A 19,572-nucleotide genomic window follows, 5' to 3' on the forward strand; every position below is an offset into this window, starting at 1 on the left:
CAGGCTTGGAGAGCTCATCCGTCAGCTCCTTCAGTATCCTGGAGTGAATCCCATCTGGCCCCATAGACTTGTTCATGTCTAGGTGGAGTAGCAGATCACTAACTGCTTCCTCCTTGATAACGGGGGATTATTCTGTTCCCCATCCCTGTCATCCAGCTCGGAGAACTGGCTGCCCTGACAATAACTGGTCTGTCTATTAAAGACTGAGGCAAAGAAGGCATTAACTACCTCCGCCTTTTCCTCATCCTTGCTGGCAATGTTTCCCTCTACATCCAGTAAAGGGTGGAGATTCTCCTTGGTCCTCCTTTTGTTGTTAACGTATTTGTAAAAACATTTTTTGTTATCTTTTATGACGGTGGCCAGCGTGAGTTCTATCTGGGCTTTTGCCTTCCTACTTTTCTCTCTGCATGCCTTGACAACATCTTTGTACTCTTCCTGAGTTGCCTGGCCCTTCTTCCAAAGCTGTTAAACTCTCTTCTTATTCCTCAGTTCCAGCCAAAGCATTCTGTTCAACCAAGCCGGTGTTCTTCCCCATCAGCTTATCTTACGGCACACAGGGACAGCCTGCTCCTGTGCCTTTAAGATTACCTCCTTGAAGAGTGTCCAGCCTTCCTGGACCTCTTTCACCTTCGGGATTGTTTCCCAAGGGACTCTCTCAACCAGTGAGCTGAACACGACAGAGTTTGCCCTCCAGAAGTCCAAGGTAGCCGTTTTCATGTCCCCTCTTCTCACAAGGATTGAAAACTTCATCTTTTCATGGTTGCTATGCCCGAGACAGCCTCCGAGCACCACATCTCCCACCAGTCCTTCTCTGTTTGTAAACAGCAGGTCTAGGGGGGGACGTCCCCTGGTAAGCTCACTTACCAGTTGCATGAGTCCAGAAACCTCCTGGACTGTTTCCTTTCTGCTGTGTTTTATTTCCAGCAGACTTCTCGTAAGTTAAAGTCCCCCATGAGAGCATGACTGTGAGACTTCTGCCAGTGCTTGTAGAACACTTCATCTCTCTCTTCACCCTGATTGGGTGGTCTGTAACAGACTCCCATCAGGGTATCTCTTATTGGCCTTCCCCTGATCTTTATCCATATGCACTCAACCTTATCATCACAATCATTGAGTTCCAGACAATCGAAACACTCCCTAACATATAGAGCTACCCCACCACCTCTCTTTCCTTGCCTATGCCTTCTGAAGAGCTTATAGCCATTCACTGTAGCACTCCAGTCACGAGACTCATCCCACCAGGTTTCCATGATGGTGACTATGTCATAGCTTTCCTGCTGTACCATGGCTTCCAGCTCTTCCTGTTTGTTGCCCATGCTGCATGGATTGGTGCAGAAGACGCAGACTGTTATTGACACAACTTTATTTATAATTAACAGGAACTTCTGAAGTATTAGATAACAGCTTGAGGCACAAAGTATGTCTACTACTTAGTCCCAAATGCAGTCTGAAATCAATGTTTTTCTGAGCGCTGGCACTATACCAGCACAGCAAATAAACGTCATAGCTTGTATGGTCACTCCCCATCTCGGTTTCAAAGTTGTACCAAAGTCTTCTACGACTGAAAATGCTTTTTGCTGGTAAGCTGCAGTTAAATGTACCACAGCACGTGGAGAATTGTTAAGTATTCACCAAACTGGTCTATACCACACACCAACATCTGAAACAGCAGTCTGAGATTTTTTAACAGATTTAGGCTACTCTGGGCAAGGTGCAAAGACTCTGCTATGAAAACCAAGCTTTCACCTGCAACTTTTTCAGTGTCTTACCTTTCTTCTCCTTTTCTGAGAAGAGTGTGCATACCTCCGCAACTACTTAACACATCAGTGTACAAACACATCGCAGAGCTGCAGGATGCCATTCTGCAGGTGGTTGCAGAAACTAAACTTTTACATGAGTTCAAAACCAGACAAATTCTTAGAAGAAAGCTCCACTGAGGTTTATGAGATGTGTGGATAATGCCATTACTTCCAAGGTCCCCGAGTCACACACTGCTGGGAAGGCGGGCTCGTGTTCTGCAGAACTGCAACACCTGCTTGCTCTGAGCTCTGCTTCTATAGCAGCATCCCATGCTGGTCACTTTTGAAGACAGTTGTTGGATTAGACAGGATTTTGGCAAGGTTGATTTTGACTTTGTCACAAAATCTGCCAGCATGCTTGTTAACTCAAATATTCAAAGTAGAACAATTTATTAACAACATTTTACAACTGTGTTTTCTCTTCAACTAAGCTTCAAGACGCATGTGGAACTTGCAGGTAAAGGACTGACTGGGTGTAGAAGACTTACAGATCATTTTAAACATGCCCATTTCACAGCAGCTGCTTTCAGACTGATCACAGTCAGCTTGCCCACTTAAGAAACAAGCCCACTTAACTACAGTTGCTTCTTAAGTTGATTTCCTAATAAAAAATGAAATTTTAGGGACTGCACTCATCTGATTATCATGCAATGATCTGAAAAGGACAAGTACAAGTAGATTACACCCAAGTGATCCAATTGCAAATTCAAGCTGCATTAAGCTGGTATCAACAAAGCAGTACAGTGCATATGGCACCCCAAGTGTTCTTTAATGACACTGCATTCAAAAGGTGTGTGGCTTTGGTAGAAGAAAAAGCAACTGGGTAAAGACAATTCCATGCTCAATGTTTCTCTGTACAGTTTATTTTACAGGAGATGAGATGAGCACTGTGGTGCATATAAACTTGCAGAACAATATAGGAAAATACAGTTTAACCATATGAAATTGTTTTACAGTAAGACAGAAAAATTATGTATAGGAAATGCCTTCAACACTGAAGGACAAGATCCACAGCTGACATAAAGTAGCTTCCACCGAACTCTGCCAGTTTGCCCATGCTAAAGATCTGCCCCTTAAATCTTTTCTGCATTCAACTTCTTCAGTCCAGTAAGTGATTCCTTCATGTATCCTTATGGAACAAAAGCCACCCAACAATTTGCACAATGATCCAAGATCTACTAGATACCCAGACAGAGGCTGCATGATACATAAACTATTCAAAGGGTCTATTCAGCCAAAATTTATGGAAAGTTATAAAATTTTGGTTAAACATCTTTAAAAATAAGTCATTAGTACTGGCAAAAGACAACTTTCCTAGAAATCTAGAAGTATTTAGCAAAAGCTACACAAAAAGGACCAAATAAGCAACTTTATTTTAGTAGAAAACTCTTAGTGTATGACTGGTGATCTGGCCTGCCTTTAAATTGCGGCTGTCAGAATGTCTGCAAAACTGTTCGGTGGCTTTTTCACACTGTCTTGTGCTGCCAAAAGAAAGGAAACCATCTAAGGAGCAGAACAAAATATTTGTCCAATACTAGTACCTGCTTTTTTCATAATGGATAGAGGTTGCTGTTCCTAAAGAGTGGTTTTGACCTGCTGGAGTAAAAGAGTGGCAAATGGACATCCAAATTCCTTAGGCTATTCTGAAAATCTCAGCCATCACATGAAAAAACTCCAAAGGAACAAGGGATTTCAGATCAAGTGTTCCCAAATTCAAATGACTAAGATCGTCATGTCATGCAGATGTGAGATCCCAAAATCACTATTTAGACTTTTACACTTCCACTACCAGCAAATGTCTTCTCAGCAACTGCCTTTAAAATAAAGTTTGTTTTTTTTTTTTTAACATAATAAAAGCCTACTTGGGCCTCAAATGCCACTTACTCAACTATTTTTATGCAGAATTCCCTGCTTATTCTACCGAGACCCCTATGGTGAAGAATATGTCAGAAGATTGGGTTTAGCAACACCCCTTCAATGCAGCTGCTTTTAACATTTCCTACTCCATTTTCAGTATTGAGAATTTAGGATGACTGTGCTGGACAGTAAATGATCAGTGAGACAAAGGCAGGTCTATTGGATATGTGGATGTCCTAAATGAGTGCCCAGTGCAGAGCAAGGAAGGAGGGTTGAGAATCCTGCACAGATCTGTGCATACTGGCTGCTCCTGAGTTTTTGAAATTTGTAGGGTGAATCTGTGTATTTTACATGTTTGTAGCAGATACAATTTAAAGAGGCACTTCAAGGGAACTACTAGCAGAATTTTAGCAGGGTTGTGACACAAGCCATTACTCAGTTACTTGTTAAATCAGTAGCCCTGAAAGACTGCATATATTAAAAAGTACAGTCTTGTTCACTCACTCAACCTGAATACAGCAGCTCAAAAGCTTTTGTTCTGAATATCCACTGAGTTTGTCTCTTATGACGCACCTGAAATAGATCAACTTAATGTAAGCTGAGGGAATTAAATTTGAATGTTTCAAATTTATATAAATTTTTCTGTAACTATTATGTGATTAACCTAAGACATTTTTTATTGGTCTATGAAAGATTTTATCATTGTACAATTCTTAGAATCAGATGCATCATTAGGCACAAAAGGTTTCTGCCTTGAGGAATGCATGGGATTAGAAATTTAAGTCAAATCGTGCTGTGTGTTGGTCCCTTCAGAAAAAATGTCCAGGAAGAAAAAATAAACGTGACTGGCACAAAAAGGAGTCATTGCACTTCCAAACCCGATAGCTGGTAAGAAAAATCCAAAACAACCCCTCCAAAAAGCATGCACTTACCACTCTCAGGAAATACGCAAAAGCATGAAGTTTGGTCAGTACATTAAAGCAACAGAGATGTTCTATAAAAATTCAAAATTAAAGATCCTGAAAATTGGTGTACCTCATGATAGAGGCTTGGCTACAGCAACAATGAAGAGGAAAAAATCAGAATTGAAAGATGCACATTTATATGAATAAGATCTACTATAAGACAAAGTAATGAATATTATTTATACAATAATGCTCCTCAGGAAAAAACAAGCATTTGCTGAAGAGAAAGACTTCATCACTATTACACAACAGAAAGACTGTGTGCTCCAAGCTCCTGGAGAATACCTGCACGCCAAGCTTGACACGTCTCCATCTGACTTACGGTCAGTTAGTGTAAGGGCGCAGGACATCACAGCACTGCCAAATGCCAAAAACCATTCTGTAGTCACCAGTGTGGCACTGCCACATACCAGTCTCCCACTGGCACAACCAGGCACTAGTTGGAGAGCCCTGTATCAAGTAATAGATACAAGGGAACATTTCATCACTGTTTTTCTGGTGCTAAGCAGAATTTGGAGAGTGACGAGTCTGTTACTGGACCCATCAGGGTCTGAAGGGAGACAAGTGCCTTGTGTCAAGAAGCTCAAATAACACTGGGGCAGCTAAATATTTTCCTGCCCTATGTGTCTGTTTTTAATTTCAATCTGCCTGTGACTATTGCCCACCTGGTTAAGTTAAATGTGACCAGCACGCTCCTCTGCTAAAATGTCAGATAACTCTGCTGTGCAAAGAAGGATGCCCATCAGCCATTCCCTACCACTGCATGAGTACGGGAGGAATGCCCACACCACAAGAACCATTCACAGCAACACTTCAGCAACCTCTGGGACCTCATCCTCCTATTTCAACACATGCTGGGTAGCAAAAAGTCTACAGTCTTTCCAGAAAGATCTGTGATTAGGAAAGCTCATTCTTTTCAAAACTGTCTTTTTGATACTGTCTTTTGAAGACCTAGTTTTCACAAAGTGGAAATGTAAGGGTGACCAGGACTGCCTCCAGGACACCAGACTCTGACTGCCATCTCTGGGAACAGACTCAGTAGGCCGCACTAGTGCAAAAGAGCACATGAGCTACTATAAAATAGTAAATATGTTTTCAATTCAGAAGGAAACAATCAACTGATCACACCAAGAAGTCACATCTACTTATTCCAGGGGGAACCTTCAAGGTGCTGGTCTGGATTTCTTAAGGTGCTTGATAGTGAAGGACCCACCCGGGTAAGCAGTGCTTTTTCTCCCTGTGCGTGACTGAAGACATCGATCGGCAGAGCTACTTTTTCCACTTAATTTTGGACATGGGTTTTTACAGCTGCAGCAGAAGGTAAGCTGTAGGCCCATGCTCTAGAGTTGTGCTCCTACCACAGCCTGACACAGAGTCACTCGTGGAGCTGCTGGGAATTGTATGTATAGCAGCTAGGTCTTACACATTAAGTATTTGAGGTTCTCACTTCTTAATGTTTACCTTATACATGTACTCAACAACTAAGGAAATAAGAGGCTTGTGCATTTCTATTTGTTAGCTTGATTTTCAAGGTCTCTCATCACCTACATGCTCCCTGTTTTGTTCCAAGAAATCTCTGAGTGCCGAGCACTTCCACAAAGCAGGCGAAAAGAAGAGTGCACATTTCTACATAAAGAGTCTAACTTGCAGCAAATACTTAAAATAATGACATTAAAACCAGGGAAAAATTTAATGAGGTTCTGAGAAGGCTACCGCTGCTGAGCATGTAAAAGTTTCCTGTGAATGCTTTACAGAAGATTCCCGTTAGAAAAAAAGAAAAATAACAATAAAAAAGAGGTGATCTGAGTGCAGTTCACTGTCACAAGACAGCTACACACACCGACATTAGAGCACGAGACTGTCAAGCTAAAAAAAAAAGCAACTAATTCTGCAACACAAAACTGCACAGATGCATAAAGGGTAAAGAGAACCAGGGCACAAGTTTGCATGCTGCCTGTTATGCACGAAAAGAAGAATGATTTTGGTGTTTACTGTAACAAGGGGGTGCACAACTACCCCACGGCAGTTCAGGCAGGGCTGCAGAGGGGGAAAAGTGTTCTAGAAACATAACAGGGATTTCCATGACTTTCACTGCTGTTAATGGTGTTTTAAGATTTTAAAAAAAATAATTAAAGCTATCTCTAAAGATCCCAGTGTCAAATAATGAAATAACATTCCTTAAGAGAACAACTGAAGTTTTTCAGAAGATGTTCAACACATAGAAATGATGAACAAATGTGAGTTATAGATGTGAGTGAATCTGGAGCAGACTGGAAATCTGAGAATTAAGCCTTTTTGGATGTCGCTCTACAAAAGCAACTGGAATCTTGCCAGTGATAGGAGAAGAGTGCACTTGGCCCACGTGGTAAAGGACTCATCACTTTCAGCTTAACTCCAACAGGGTTCAGCTAACAGCATTAGATCCAGAATGAGTTTTGTTAGGAAATAAGCTGAAAGAATACCTTCAAGAAAGGCTTCCAACAAGCACTGTGCTAGAAGACGGCTTCAAAGACATAGGTGGGCTGGTATGGATGATGAATAAAATGTTCTCATTCTGTATGGCAGCTGAGGTTACAGCTGGTAAGCACTTCACCAGCTCTGGCACGGGAGTCAGGACACCTAACAGATTCAAAGCTGTAAGAATTCATGAAGCTCTTAAGCTCAGACAAGGGCCAAAAGGCTCTGGATGAAGCAGAGATCACCAGGCAGCCAGAGGCTTGACAGCACAAGACAAGTATGTGACAGCATGGCTTAGACAAAGAGGGAGCTCTGTAGGAGTGGCAGGACTCCTGGAACACAGGTGGCTTCAACAAAGACCTGGGCAAGAAGAGCTAGTAGATAAGAACCAGAGGCAAATTCCCACTAACTGTCCCTCTTCAGGTGAAAGCAAACAGTATTAATCAAAAGCTCACCTTCTACTTTGTGACCACAGAGCCGTATGAAGATGTAAGACAGCCTTGTCACTCAACAAAAAAAAGACTGATACCTGCAGTGACTAAAACAGCAAAAACATGCATCAAGTGTGTGAGCCCACCTGCCAGACAAAACAAGATGACCCTTAAGTTCAGTACCCATGGAGGTAAGAGACTTACTTTGCTATTCCTGTTAACCAGTTACCCTGCAACATCATCATGCTTTTCACATGCTAGCTATTTTAACATAACATGAAGTTTGATCTTGCTTCGGAGAAGAAGCTGTTTAGGATGTGCTATTGCATGAGGAAAGACTGAGTTCAACTGCATTTCTGCAACTCAATGGAAGATGACTAGAGCAATGCTGAAACTCCTAAAGCTACCTTGCTAGAAAGAACACATGGGTGGGTGTCCATGCTTCCCTTCAAACACGTCACTAATTTCTTTGAAGATGCTGTCGGTTCAGAAGCACAGGGGCTCCACCACTCCCTGACCTGTAAGGCATCACACTGTCCAGGATCCATCAGCCAGAGAAATAAATGAGCCAGGTAACACTGATCCCACTGTCTGCAGTGTCATATCACAAAGGAATATCATCTTCTGCAGGAAATAAGCTGGAAACTGCCTACAGGCAACAGCAAAACTTCCCTAACACTTCCACCGATTACAGATGAAAGTCTTGTAGAGGAAGCACCTCACCCACTGCAGAGCAGCACCATGTGAGAGTTTGCTGGGTAAAGGTTAACAGCCAGGTATAAGTGCTCTCCTCAGATTATCGAAGTGAAAAAGAGATACAGACTCCCTCAAGAGAATTATCGTTCTGTGTAGCTCACACATTCCTGCAACATTTCAAATTGACCGAAAACTAGAAGTAGGAAAATTGTCTGGAAATAAAACGAAAGAGAAAAAACAATTACCAGAAAATACAACTGAGATTTGAGAGCACCTTAAATACATTTTAGTAGAGGAACCAAAATACGTTTCAGTCCTCAGAGAAACGTGTGCTAAAGGACAGTATTTCCAGTCCAAGATAGACAAAATAACAAACTCCCTTAAAGAAAGAGGAAAAATAAAGTGTAATTGATAACAGATTATTTCAGGTATTTATTACGAATACTGTATAAAGTGCTCAACTAGCTTGGTTTTGCAATCAAAACAAGAATGTGGTGAGATGTCATCAAGATTGCTCATTTTAATTTACAATACCTCTTAGAATACAGGCATCGACCTGAGATGCAGCTCTTAAGTACTCCAGTTATTTTTGGCCATTGAAGCTTTGAAAGCTTACCCTGTACCTGTGGTTTAAAAAAAAAAAAATTGAAAAAGTGCCTGTCCTCCAAAGTGCATGGTTGAGAGAGGAAAAGTATACATTGGTATGCCAAAAAAATTAATAGGACAGACAATGAATCAATAGGAAGACTAAAGAAGAGAGATCATCATGAAACTTCCCTGCTTGAGCAGCAGAAGAGGAGTCTAGGGAAGTGTATGTACTCTAACTGAGCTCAAGGACTACGCGACACTTAGGCAAACCATGTTTTATCTGTATTGCAATGGTCTTTGCAGGGACTTAGAAGAGGGTCACATAACACTATATTGGATACTTCCAACACCGAGAATAAAATAGTCACAAATTCAGAAGTGTGTAATGGAAGTGCAGTACGGGAGGTGTCACACCAGGAACAGTGACTCTGAGCCAGCAGTGGTCATGGCATTGTACCTGCCAAAGTGCAAAAGTTTATAAAAGTTAATGATGCAGCAGAGAAGGGGGTTGTGGAGGCATTTGCAAGACAGGAACAAATCTATACTGCTAAAGAGATCATTGAGAAAAAGGGAACAACAGAATTCAGTTTGAAATAAAAAACCAGCTAAATAATCACCACAGCAATATTAAAAATGTGTTTCAGATAAGACTTCTCTGTGTCTCCGTTTGTATTTGTAAAGGGCAATATTAATTCTCAATGATCTAATCACAGCACTTTGAGGCTGGTTCACAAAAACCTGGAACAGTAACAGAACAAAAGAAGGATGCAATTTGGTGCTGAGGAAAACAGGATGGTAATAATGAGATAAAGTGGAGCATAACTGCGGATCAAATGAAACAGTATGGTTTGGGAAGTTGTCAATAACAACATAGTAAACACTGAGTAAAGGCCACAGTGGTGAGAATCAAGGTTTCTGCTGGATCTAAAGCAAGAATCGTAAGAATCTTGGCATTGTATGAAATGCTGAAAAATGTATTAATAGCAACACTGAATAATGAATCAGAAATAACAGCAGGAGAAGAAAATTAAGACATTCTCAAAACCAGTCTCCAAACTACATAACACACTGTGCCAACAGCAGTGTTGAATTTTTGGTAGTTTGCAGTAAGGGTAATAAAAGAAAAACCTAAGGTTAAGAATCTGATGGTGCAGAAGTGCTGGGCACCTACATCCACATTTAATGCAATCTAGTATCATAGATTCATGGGACCTTTGAAAACCAGGCTCTAAAAAGATAAACCCCACAATTTAGCTGGACAAACTTGGTAATTAAAGATACCTAAAGGCTGTGATATTCACCCGAAGGAACCAACAAAGGGCAATTTAAACCTGGATCCCAAATGAAATGTTAGAGGACTGTCTTTAAGGAGATTCTGTGAGAAAACACCTTGCATAAGCAGGAAAGGTTTTGAATATCTCATTTATTCCTTGGTATATAACCTCTTTCTGTCATTGAGGGCACTCAGACAGCTAATGAGGTAGGTATAGCACAACCAAGTCTTTCCTGATAAATAAGTGTGATGGTAACACTTTCAACCTTATTGATTGGCCTAGAACAGAAATCATGATGATAATGGGTTTATGTATCCCTGAGAGGGAGTATAAAACAGGAAGAACAGGAGTCTTCTCCATAGATTTTGGGAGAAGGGCCATCACTTCACTGCCATAGTGGGAAAAGTGTGTTATATGAAGTAAATGTATTTGCACAACACTGCTGCAAGATATACGTATTTTATAGGTGGGGGAGCCAGAGAAGTTAATTGACTTGCCTATGGCCATGAAAGCAGTCAGTGACAGACCTGGGATTCATGATCAGGACTTCCTTGCCTCCTGCATCACGTTCAAACAGCTATCTGCTTGCTGGTCAGAGGCTCACTGCATGGTTGTTCTAATGTCCTGTATAAAGATAGTCATGCAAGGGATGTAGCACAAAGTCACTGAAGAACAGAGTGCGCTCTGTACCAGAAAGCAGATTTCTTCTGGAAGCTACATGTAATTGGGAACCTCTGGTGGGAAGCACACATCTGGTTTCTTCACCCTGGAATCTCTGGTGCTTAAGGCTTAGCACAATGAGAACCATTTTGATGACTAAATGTAACAGAGATAGCCTGTGTAGGCATAAATTACAAGGTGTCTGGTAGTGGAACAGCCTTTTCTCTATGCTTTTCTGACCCTTAAAAAACAAACATTAGCCTGGTTAATTCAGTGGACTCATCACATACAAGTATAGATCAGTCTATATTTCCATGTCCACAGGTCGGATATCTCCAGTTTTGTGTTCTTTTACCCACAGTTCCCTGTCTTTGGCAGGATCCACTTTCCGAAGCAACTGATCCACAAGCTCTACTGTCTAAAATGAACAAAATAAGAATCAAAATGTTAAGGGTGCATTTCAAGCAGAGACAGTCATTGCTCTGAAGCACAGAGCAGCTATAGGCACACCTACATTGCATTTGCAGACAAGTGAGAACTACATGTATGCAAGACTCGGTGGACAACAGCCAGATCTGACTGTGAAGCCTCATAGCGGGAAGCAGAGAAGAGGCTTTTAATGTCAAGCAGAGACAGGCTTCCTATGCCAAGCACTGGCCAGTTGGTCTCTGACTCCTGTCCTGCAATCTGTACTTCACAACAAATACAACCATGTACTGAGGTCGGCATACATCCTCCATATTTTAACATTTGAAAACTAGCCAGTTTTTTAGTAAGAAAAATATATATACTCCCTCCTCCAACAGTGAAACTATTTACCATCTTCCTTGCAAGAACAGATAGCCTCAAGGAGTACTGCATCATGCTGGGATAGCTAATAATGGCTTATGCTGACCAAATGTAATTCAATTCACTGTTTTTCCCAGCAAAAAGCTGTGATCCAGCAGCATGAAATGTAACCAGGATTAGAAAGTCCTGGAGGAGCAGGACTGTTGGGTGGCAGTGCAGTGCTGCTGACCACATACACTTTTCACATCTTCTTTTGATACAGGTCAGTCAGATCAGGATAGGGACCATTCTGCTCAGCTGAAGCACAGTAAAGACCAAAGGGACTGAACAAAAAGCAGACTTACACTTTGGTTGAACATGTCTGTCTCATGTCGCAGCTGTGTATACTGGCAAAGATGCTGTCGAATCATCTCCACCCTTTCAACTTCTAGTCTCTCAAGCTCCTGAACATGAAGAAAAACAAGTCCATATTTTTCTTGGAAGCTGAGCTTGAAGGCCCAGAGAAAGGATGACACACAAAAGGCTGCCAGTCAGTGCAATACTACCCCAGGGTCATGCTTTAGAGCTGAACTCTGTGGTTGCATATCCCTCTGATTTGCAGAGAAGTAGAGACAGCAAGCAACAGAAGCCACTTCAGCCTGACCCTAATGACAGAAAAGGTCGAAACCTTTCCAAAACTCAGACAACCAAGGCAGAGAGAGGAGCTACTGTCTTCAGGGACGCTGAAAATAAGAGTGAATGTGTTTCCTGCAAGAAGCTTTGCATGCTTTGTTGCTAGCTCCAGAAGTTACAGTGATTCCTTGGGGGAGCAGGAGATCGTGTTGGGGTGTATGGCTCAGAGGGCCTGACTGCACTCGGTCTAACCAGACACCTGTAAGAGCATTTTTATCTGTTCACCAGATGATGAGCTGGGACAAGTCTCCATCTTGCTCAGCTGGCAGTAAGCAGACCCCAACAATGTTTTAGCTCAAAAGGCAGCTGACTTCTAACTTTCCTCCTGATTTTTTCTGCCTCCCCCTTCTCCTGGATTCTGAAATTATAGCCCAAAATCTGCATTTAATCATTCCTTGTCCATCTGAGTGGCAGGAGTAGAAGCAGCATGCTATGGAAGTCTGCCTTTAAAGACACATACTGTAATGGACTTTGCTGTTATCACTAGAAAGCTCTGTATTCACAGGCACATCAACGGGGTCAATCTTAAAAAACCTGCCTTCAGAGGGCATTTCTGGTGTCCACTTACTGGGCATCATGGTGGAGCGGCAACCTGAGCATATACAAGCAGGCAGGCTGCTACACTGCCTTCCCTGTGCTATCAGCAATTTGTTAAACATCCTTTGGGAAACAGACTTTTCATTACAGCACAAACATCTAAGGTGGTAGGCTATCTGCCTGGGCAGGAAGAAGAGCAAAGGAGCTTATGGTATGGACACGAGTGAAACAGTCTGAGCTGCTATTACTGTTGCCAGTTGATGTACTGCCCTTATGGAAAAAATGGCCCACTTTGAACTCAGACTCTCTTATTTAGGGCACAGATGCACAGGACCAGAACACAGAATCCAGTGTGCTAGTGCTGGTAAGCATGTCCTATGCAGAACGTGCACTGTATCTGCACTGAAACTTCAGGAAGGAAGGTACACAAGGAAACACAATCTTCAGACCTTGATTCTCTCTACTTTGTATTGCATATGAACTAATCTGTACCTGAGCTGATCAGATGCAGACTGTTCTTCAGTTTCGATTTTATATTAGTGTATACCAAGACCTACCTTCAAATGCTTCTCAGCCTGAGTTTCACAACTAACAAACCTGCTGTGCAGCCTGCAGGCTATCACTTCCCTCTTGAGCTATCTACAAGCGTACTTCTGAGTCATACTTCTCCAGGAGCAAATATGCAGCTAACATATACCCAGCCATCCCTGGACACAGTGGCACTGATGGTCAGTGCCATTTGCATCAGTGAGAAACCATCAGTGAAGGTGAGAGGAGAATAAGATCCCTTATGTATAGGAATAGTCAACATTTTCTCTCTTGTTCCGCTTTTGGGAAGATGCCTGCCTCCTGGTTTTCCACTCACCCATCTGCCTTTATTTCTTTACTGCAGTTCAAATATTGCACTGACACACTTCCAAATGCTGAGCAATTTATTACCCTGCTTCTTATTAGGAGGAGTTTACAGTTTTGTGTTTGTCCAATGAGAAAAAAATACATGCAAAAGATATTTTTGTTTTCCACTTTTGAAAGTAATTGGCTGTTGTCCAGAAGGGCTCTAAGGAATGACGAGAGAGGAGTCCTAAAACCAAAGTACAGGTATTTCAAGGAATACAGCACATCAAAGCTGTATCTTGGCATCGTCGTGACTAACTCCAAAGGTATACACCTTTAGGGCGAATACTGTGAGCTGTGTTATCTTCAGAGAAATAGAACAATAGGCAATTAAAGCATACCTTCTCTGAGCTGGCAATACTTGTGAAGAAATTGTAAAATCATGGAATATAAAAATTCATTAATGTTTAAATGGATTCAATGATTTATCATGTTTTCCCATGTCTGTCTTGTGCATTACTTCATCCTTCCTGGGGACAATTCCAGTGTTCTGGCCCCTAAACAGCCCTGAACTGGTTTAATGCCTTCTGCAAAGAAACAATTATTTCTTCCTTCCCCTAATGATAGGATTTTTTTTTAGAACTGAGAATGGGAAATACAATGGGAGATTTGTCACCCAGTTTTTCCCACTGCTTTGCACTGTAACTAGCTAGGAGTGATGAATGTTGTACACTATTACAATTTTGCAATTTTATACATGTAAGGTACTACGCAGAGTTACATACCAGAGTGGTGGTCACCATTTCCTCAAACCACTTGGACTGGGCTTGATTGTAAAGATCCACACAGCGCATCAGGTCATCTCCTGAAAAGTTCAAGACAGCAACACATTAGTCTTCTCTAGCCAGTGTTATGGAGCTTAGAAGCAAATTGCAGTTCAGGTTTTGTAGACAGAGCCAGAGGGTTTGGAGGTCAGTCCTGGTGGAGCTGAAGGCAGTTCTGTTACATGCTATTTGCTGTGTTCAACAAAATTTCAACAAAATGCATGCACTTGATGTGTTGTTAAAGATCAGGTGATGAGGGTGAGAAAGAATGAGGGGGAAAGACAAGATTTTAAAAGAAAAATATGAACATTAAGTAATATTTTACAAAATGCCCAGAACTATGAAAGCAAGTTACTTCAGTTTAAAAAAACAAAAGTCATAGACAGACAGTTATACCTGAGAAATAAAATAATTAAAATGGGAAATCAATGATAATGAGTTCTTGAGCTTCAGGGTAGCACTCTGTAAGCAAGACTGCATTCTAAGATGGGTCTGTTTAAAACGGGAGCAAAGTGTCAGTCTCAAGCTGTCTGAGATTGAGGGACACTTATTTGCAACCTCAACCCAGCTGCACACTCATGCATTCTCCAGCCTCTAAAGATGCATGATTCCAGTCAAGCTCTGCCTTCCTCCCGTGTTCAGGGCAGTAACATAGTAAGCTGCAATTATTTCAATTTTTTGCATTTCATTTCATATTTCAGTTTTTCGATTTGTTGCAGGACTTTGCTCTGACAGAGAAGAAAAGGTGCATGGAAAATCTGGATGGCATGTCTCACAGATTACTGCTTTCCAGTTAGTAAATTCTCTTTCTTCTTTAAATGAGGCTCAGTTATGCTTTCCCTAATGGTTTGACACCTAGGTCCAGGGCTCAAATTCATCCTGTTGCTTTAGGTGGAAAAAGGTCCTTATACATAAACCAGGGATGAATCAAGCTTTATGAAAAGTACTCCAACAAATGTCAAAGAATTAAATGCATCTGGAAGTCTCCATGGACTTAGAACTTGGGGTGGCAACAAAACTCTACAAAGAAGCCAGGATTCAGGGCTTAAAGGTTGGCAATAAGCTTATCCACCTAGACAGGGAATGCCTAGTTTGACATGACAAGTCCGAAGTAATGGCTCCCACATTCCAGGAGGTTCCTCGGGAGCTATCTGACTTCGGCATATTCTCCACCGACCTGAGTGAATATGAGCCACTGTAGAGTCAGGAACATGAAACACATTAACAATCCATGGGAGCAGAAAGCAACGCCATGTATCAGTAACTGGTGGGATCATAGAAGGGCTCTGGTCTAGAGCTCTCTAGTCCTATCATCCATTTGCAGCAGGTTTAATTTCAAAGCTAGATCACTACACATTGCTGCTGTGTGCATCGTAAGCACCCCAGCTGGGCTGCTGGGTAGCACTACCTGCCAGGATGGGGCAACTCCTCCCCTGCCACGCACCGCAACAGTGGCACGAAGTGGGGGAGAGCGATGAGGACATTCACAGCGAACTCTGGGTTACTCTCATCCGACCTTCAGCTCTCCCTGGCTTGTTCAATAAATACCTATTACAAACAATATCTGAGGACTCAAGAGAATACAGAGAGGCTGTGAATTTGCAGATGGATAAAGAGCATCTCTCATGGAGCCTCCAGACGCTAACACATAACTTTTGTTTCTCCTCAAATACTTATCTATACACATGGTCTCACTAGGAATGACTCTTCTTAGTCTCCTCAAAACCCTGACAGGCTATCCTGAAGTTTTAAAAGCCTCAGAACTATGAAGGACCACTCTGCCAAGGAATGGACCTATGAAGGGATGAAACACAGAAGCTCCAGTTAAAATATATTTTCAGCAAAGGTACTGACAGAGCTGCACATATCAGCTTTGCAGGTCTCAAGAAAGAGAGTTCCTGATGGATGCTGTAGAAATGTTTTGAGCCTCTACAAAACCTGCATAGGTCACATCAAGTAGCTGTGTCCTCAGTACAGTATAGCATATACTATATCCTCAGTATCCCTTGAGCAGAAAACACTTTAATCACTGAGTAGCAGTGGAAAAAAGACAAAAAAGTTCAGTTTCAAGGAAAAAAAAAAACAGTAATAGCAAGCTTAATAAGCACCCACATAGCTGTGGGTGACTGTGATTTAGGAAAGAACCAAGGAAGGAACTATGATTTAAGGAAGAGACATCCTCAGCTGAGCTTCTTTGAATCTGACTTTGAAAATTTCACAAACATTCAGCATTCACAAACATCTCGGCACACTTTCACAAAACAAAAGGACAATTCACCCTCCTTTTACTGTTCTAACCCCAGCTACCAAAATCATCATTTTGTGATGTCTGACTTGGAAAAACTGGGCTTGTTTCTTCAGAGGATTTAATACCAAACAGATTTGTAGCACGGTTCACTTTGAGTTTGCAGCTACAATATTAAACAACAAGAAACATGTGGATGGATCTGCAGTTGCATCCCATCTTGTTCCTGTCATCCACAGGGCTGTGTTTGCCCCCGATGGACACAGGTACTCACCCGCTTGCGTGGACTTCCGTCTTGCCTTCTTAATTTCCTCTTCTGTCTTGTTGCTGAGCTTCACCTCTAGCTGCTGCGTTTTCATTTCCAGATCCTTCTGTCTCTCTGTCAAGGCTTTCCGGGCCTTGGAGTAATTAAAGTCATATGTTTTAGAGAAAAAGAGCTGACAGCTGCTTTCAGCCATCTATGACTCCTTCACACAAGTATTTGTCAGTAAGAAGTCAGAGACTCTGCATAAAACTGGGTCCTAACTGGGATTCAAGTTTTTAAGACACCATGTGATGTTCAAAGAAGTGTCATACCACCATATAGAAGTTGGCACCAACAAATCACAAAAGCATCTGAACTCTTCATAGGTTCTTAGAAAGGCACAGTACAAAAGGCATCATCAGACTTTCGCGTTTCTTAGTAACTTTCTCACTATTTCTGGAAGAAAGAGGAGCTGGAACTCTTCCAAATGTCTTAACCAGCATCACCAAGACACCTCTTCCATTTCCATTTCCTTTCCTTAGGATCTAAATTGTTGAAAGAATTTCAAGTATCTTACAAAATTTATATTTAAGTATCTTCTGAATTCAATACATACTTACCAGAAACTCTAACAATAGGAACTTTTAGACTTATTTCAGAAAAACTAATTCAGGTTCATGACAACAGCAGTTCATACTACAGAAATCAAGAACCTGAGACCTGGTTACAACTGATTATTTAAATTACTTTAAAGTTCTTCAGGCTTTTAAAACCTGAATTACCAGTAGCATTACTGAACTTCTACAAGCAAATTAGTAAAGTGTCTTAACAAATAAACATCATTACCACATATGCTTGCTGTCACCTCATTCGCTGAGGTTGCCTAAATACATAAAATAAAAATAACTTGTTTTGCACAGACTTGTTATAAAATAGGTCACATTTGTTCTTTATCCAGTTACAGTGTTTAAAACTAAACTTGGATGATTAGGTTTTTTTAGCACCTTGCAGTTTTCTACAGTCACACCAGCCTGCAAGTTACAATGCTCTTGGGGCATTACTTAAGTATTTCATTACTTGAACACTTAAAAACCCTGTGCTTGGTTTGGCAGCTCACAAGAGGGAGCTGCAGGAAAGCAACTGGAGAGAAACTGTGTGCTTCATCAGGCACAATGTAGACATGGCTTTTCCCTTTTTTTATTCCTCCTTCTCAAGGCTATTCTAATTCACTCTTTTCAATGTCCCTATTGAGGACTGTGTTTCTTTGCAGATATGATGGTGAAGAACTTACTGTTTTGCAGAAACATGCCTTCCCTGCATACATATGGTCTAATAACCTTGTGTATTCTGCAACAATTCTGTCCCCGGGTGAACTTTCTCATGTGCACTTTGATTTTTAATGAAAGCCCAAACAACCTTCCGGGTTGACTGAGCATGGTATTTTCATTTCCAACTTACACCCAAGAGCAAACCACATGAGGATACCATTTGGCATAAGTGTCTTGGCAGCCAAGACATGGGTATCCCATTTCCTGCCAGCTGCTGCTAAGAGAGCATTTTTTGTGGGTATAAAATTCTCCCTAAATCACAACTTCAGATACATACTGGATGTTCATGTTAAAACAGCCCCTGATAATAGGGTGCTGCTGCTGTTTGGGTTTTTCAGGTGAGGATGTTTGCTGTGAGGCACAGAAAACAGGAACTGGGAGAGGGTTTGTGACCTGCTGTGCCGGGTTCGAGCTGTCTTCTTTGGCCATCTGCTTTCGGCCACAGCACGAGAGGATACTGAGCCAGGCGAGCCTTTGGTCTGATCCTGCTGCTATTCTAAGGCAGAGGATTTTAAATTTTGAGGGCAATAGATGTGACTTCCAGATGCACATGAGCAAGGGGTATTTTCATCAAAGGTATTAGAAACATATTGTCCCAAACTGGGAAGGGGAGGATGAAACAAAAAGCCAGTTCAGCAGTAATGCGTTAGCCCTGCCTATAGCCCCCAGTTTCCCAAATCTCAGGTTAAGCAGCAAACAGTATCTGGGGCATGGCAAAGCATAACTAACAGCAGAAAGCACTCAGCAGAAACCCTTGTGGTTCTCTGTGGCAGAACAGAAACTTTCCATGGGACAGCTGCTTTTCTGTCCAAACCACCAGTATCTCATAAACTCTCCAGTTTGTTCTCTGCTCCCACCTTTTCAACTGCTGCATAGCGGCTGGCCAGATGCTTCCGTAAGTCTGCAATATGGTGGTCACACTTCTTCATGTCTTTCTTAAAGTTCTCTCTGAAGTTGAGCAGGGGTTTCTCTACCTCGCTCTGAAGCTGGTAATGAAAACAAAGGAAGAAATGGCAATAATGAACAGCTGGGCAGTAATTCCTGGCTCTTCTGCTGAGCAGAGCTCAGGACAGAGAGGAAACAACACAGACACTGCAGCCAAAGGCCATCTCATACAGCAACACTTCTCTTCCCCAAGGGAGCTCTGAGTGAAGCTACTGCAAAACTCAACTCTTTGCAGGACAGCTCTGTTAAGGGAACATTTACTGAAGGTAGAAAAACGACAGAAAACTTGTCTTCCTCTCTCCCTGCTAAATCATCTCTCTCTCCGTACACAGAAGATCAAACTGCAGGCAATATCTAAAGGACTACTTGAGGTGCTCTGATTCTAGCCTGATGCAACTTGCTTAAAAAAATACAAAGTACACAAACT

General features: G+C 41.8%; 1 protein-coding gene across 1 annotated transcript; it reads right to left on the reverse strand.

Moving 5' to 3' along the window:
• Positions 1-10,198: 10,198 nt before the first annotated feature.
• GAS7 (growth arrest-specific 7) lies at positions 10,199-19,186 on the reverse strand (the record flags this gene model as incomplete). The annotated part of the gene is made up of 5 exons (XM_009710300.1): positions 10,199-11,145; positions 11,861-11,959; positions 14,345-14,424; positions 16,903-17,026; positions 19,058-19,186. Coding segments are annotated over 5 exons (546 nt in total), but the record flags the coding sequence as incomplete, so codon positions are not given.
• Positions 19,187-19,572: the final 386 nt, after the last annotated feature.

The sequence above is a fragment of the Cariama cristata genome, unplaced genomic scaffold, assembly GCF_000690535.1.
Source record: "Cariama cristata isolate BGI_N322 unplaced genomic scaffold, ASM69053v1 scaffold11821, whole genome shotgun sequence".
Lineage (NCBI taxonomy): Eukaryota > Metazoa > Chordata > Aves > Cariamiformes > Cariamidae > Cariama > Cariama cristata.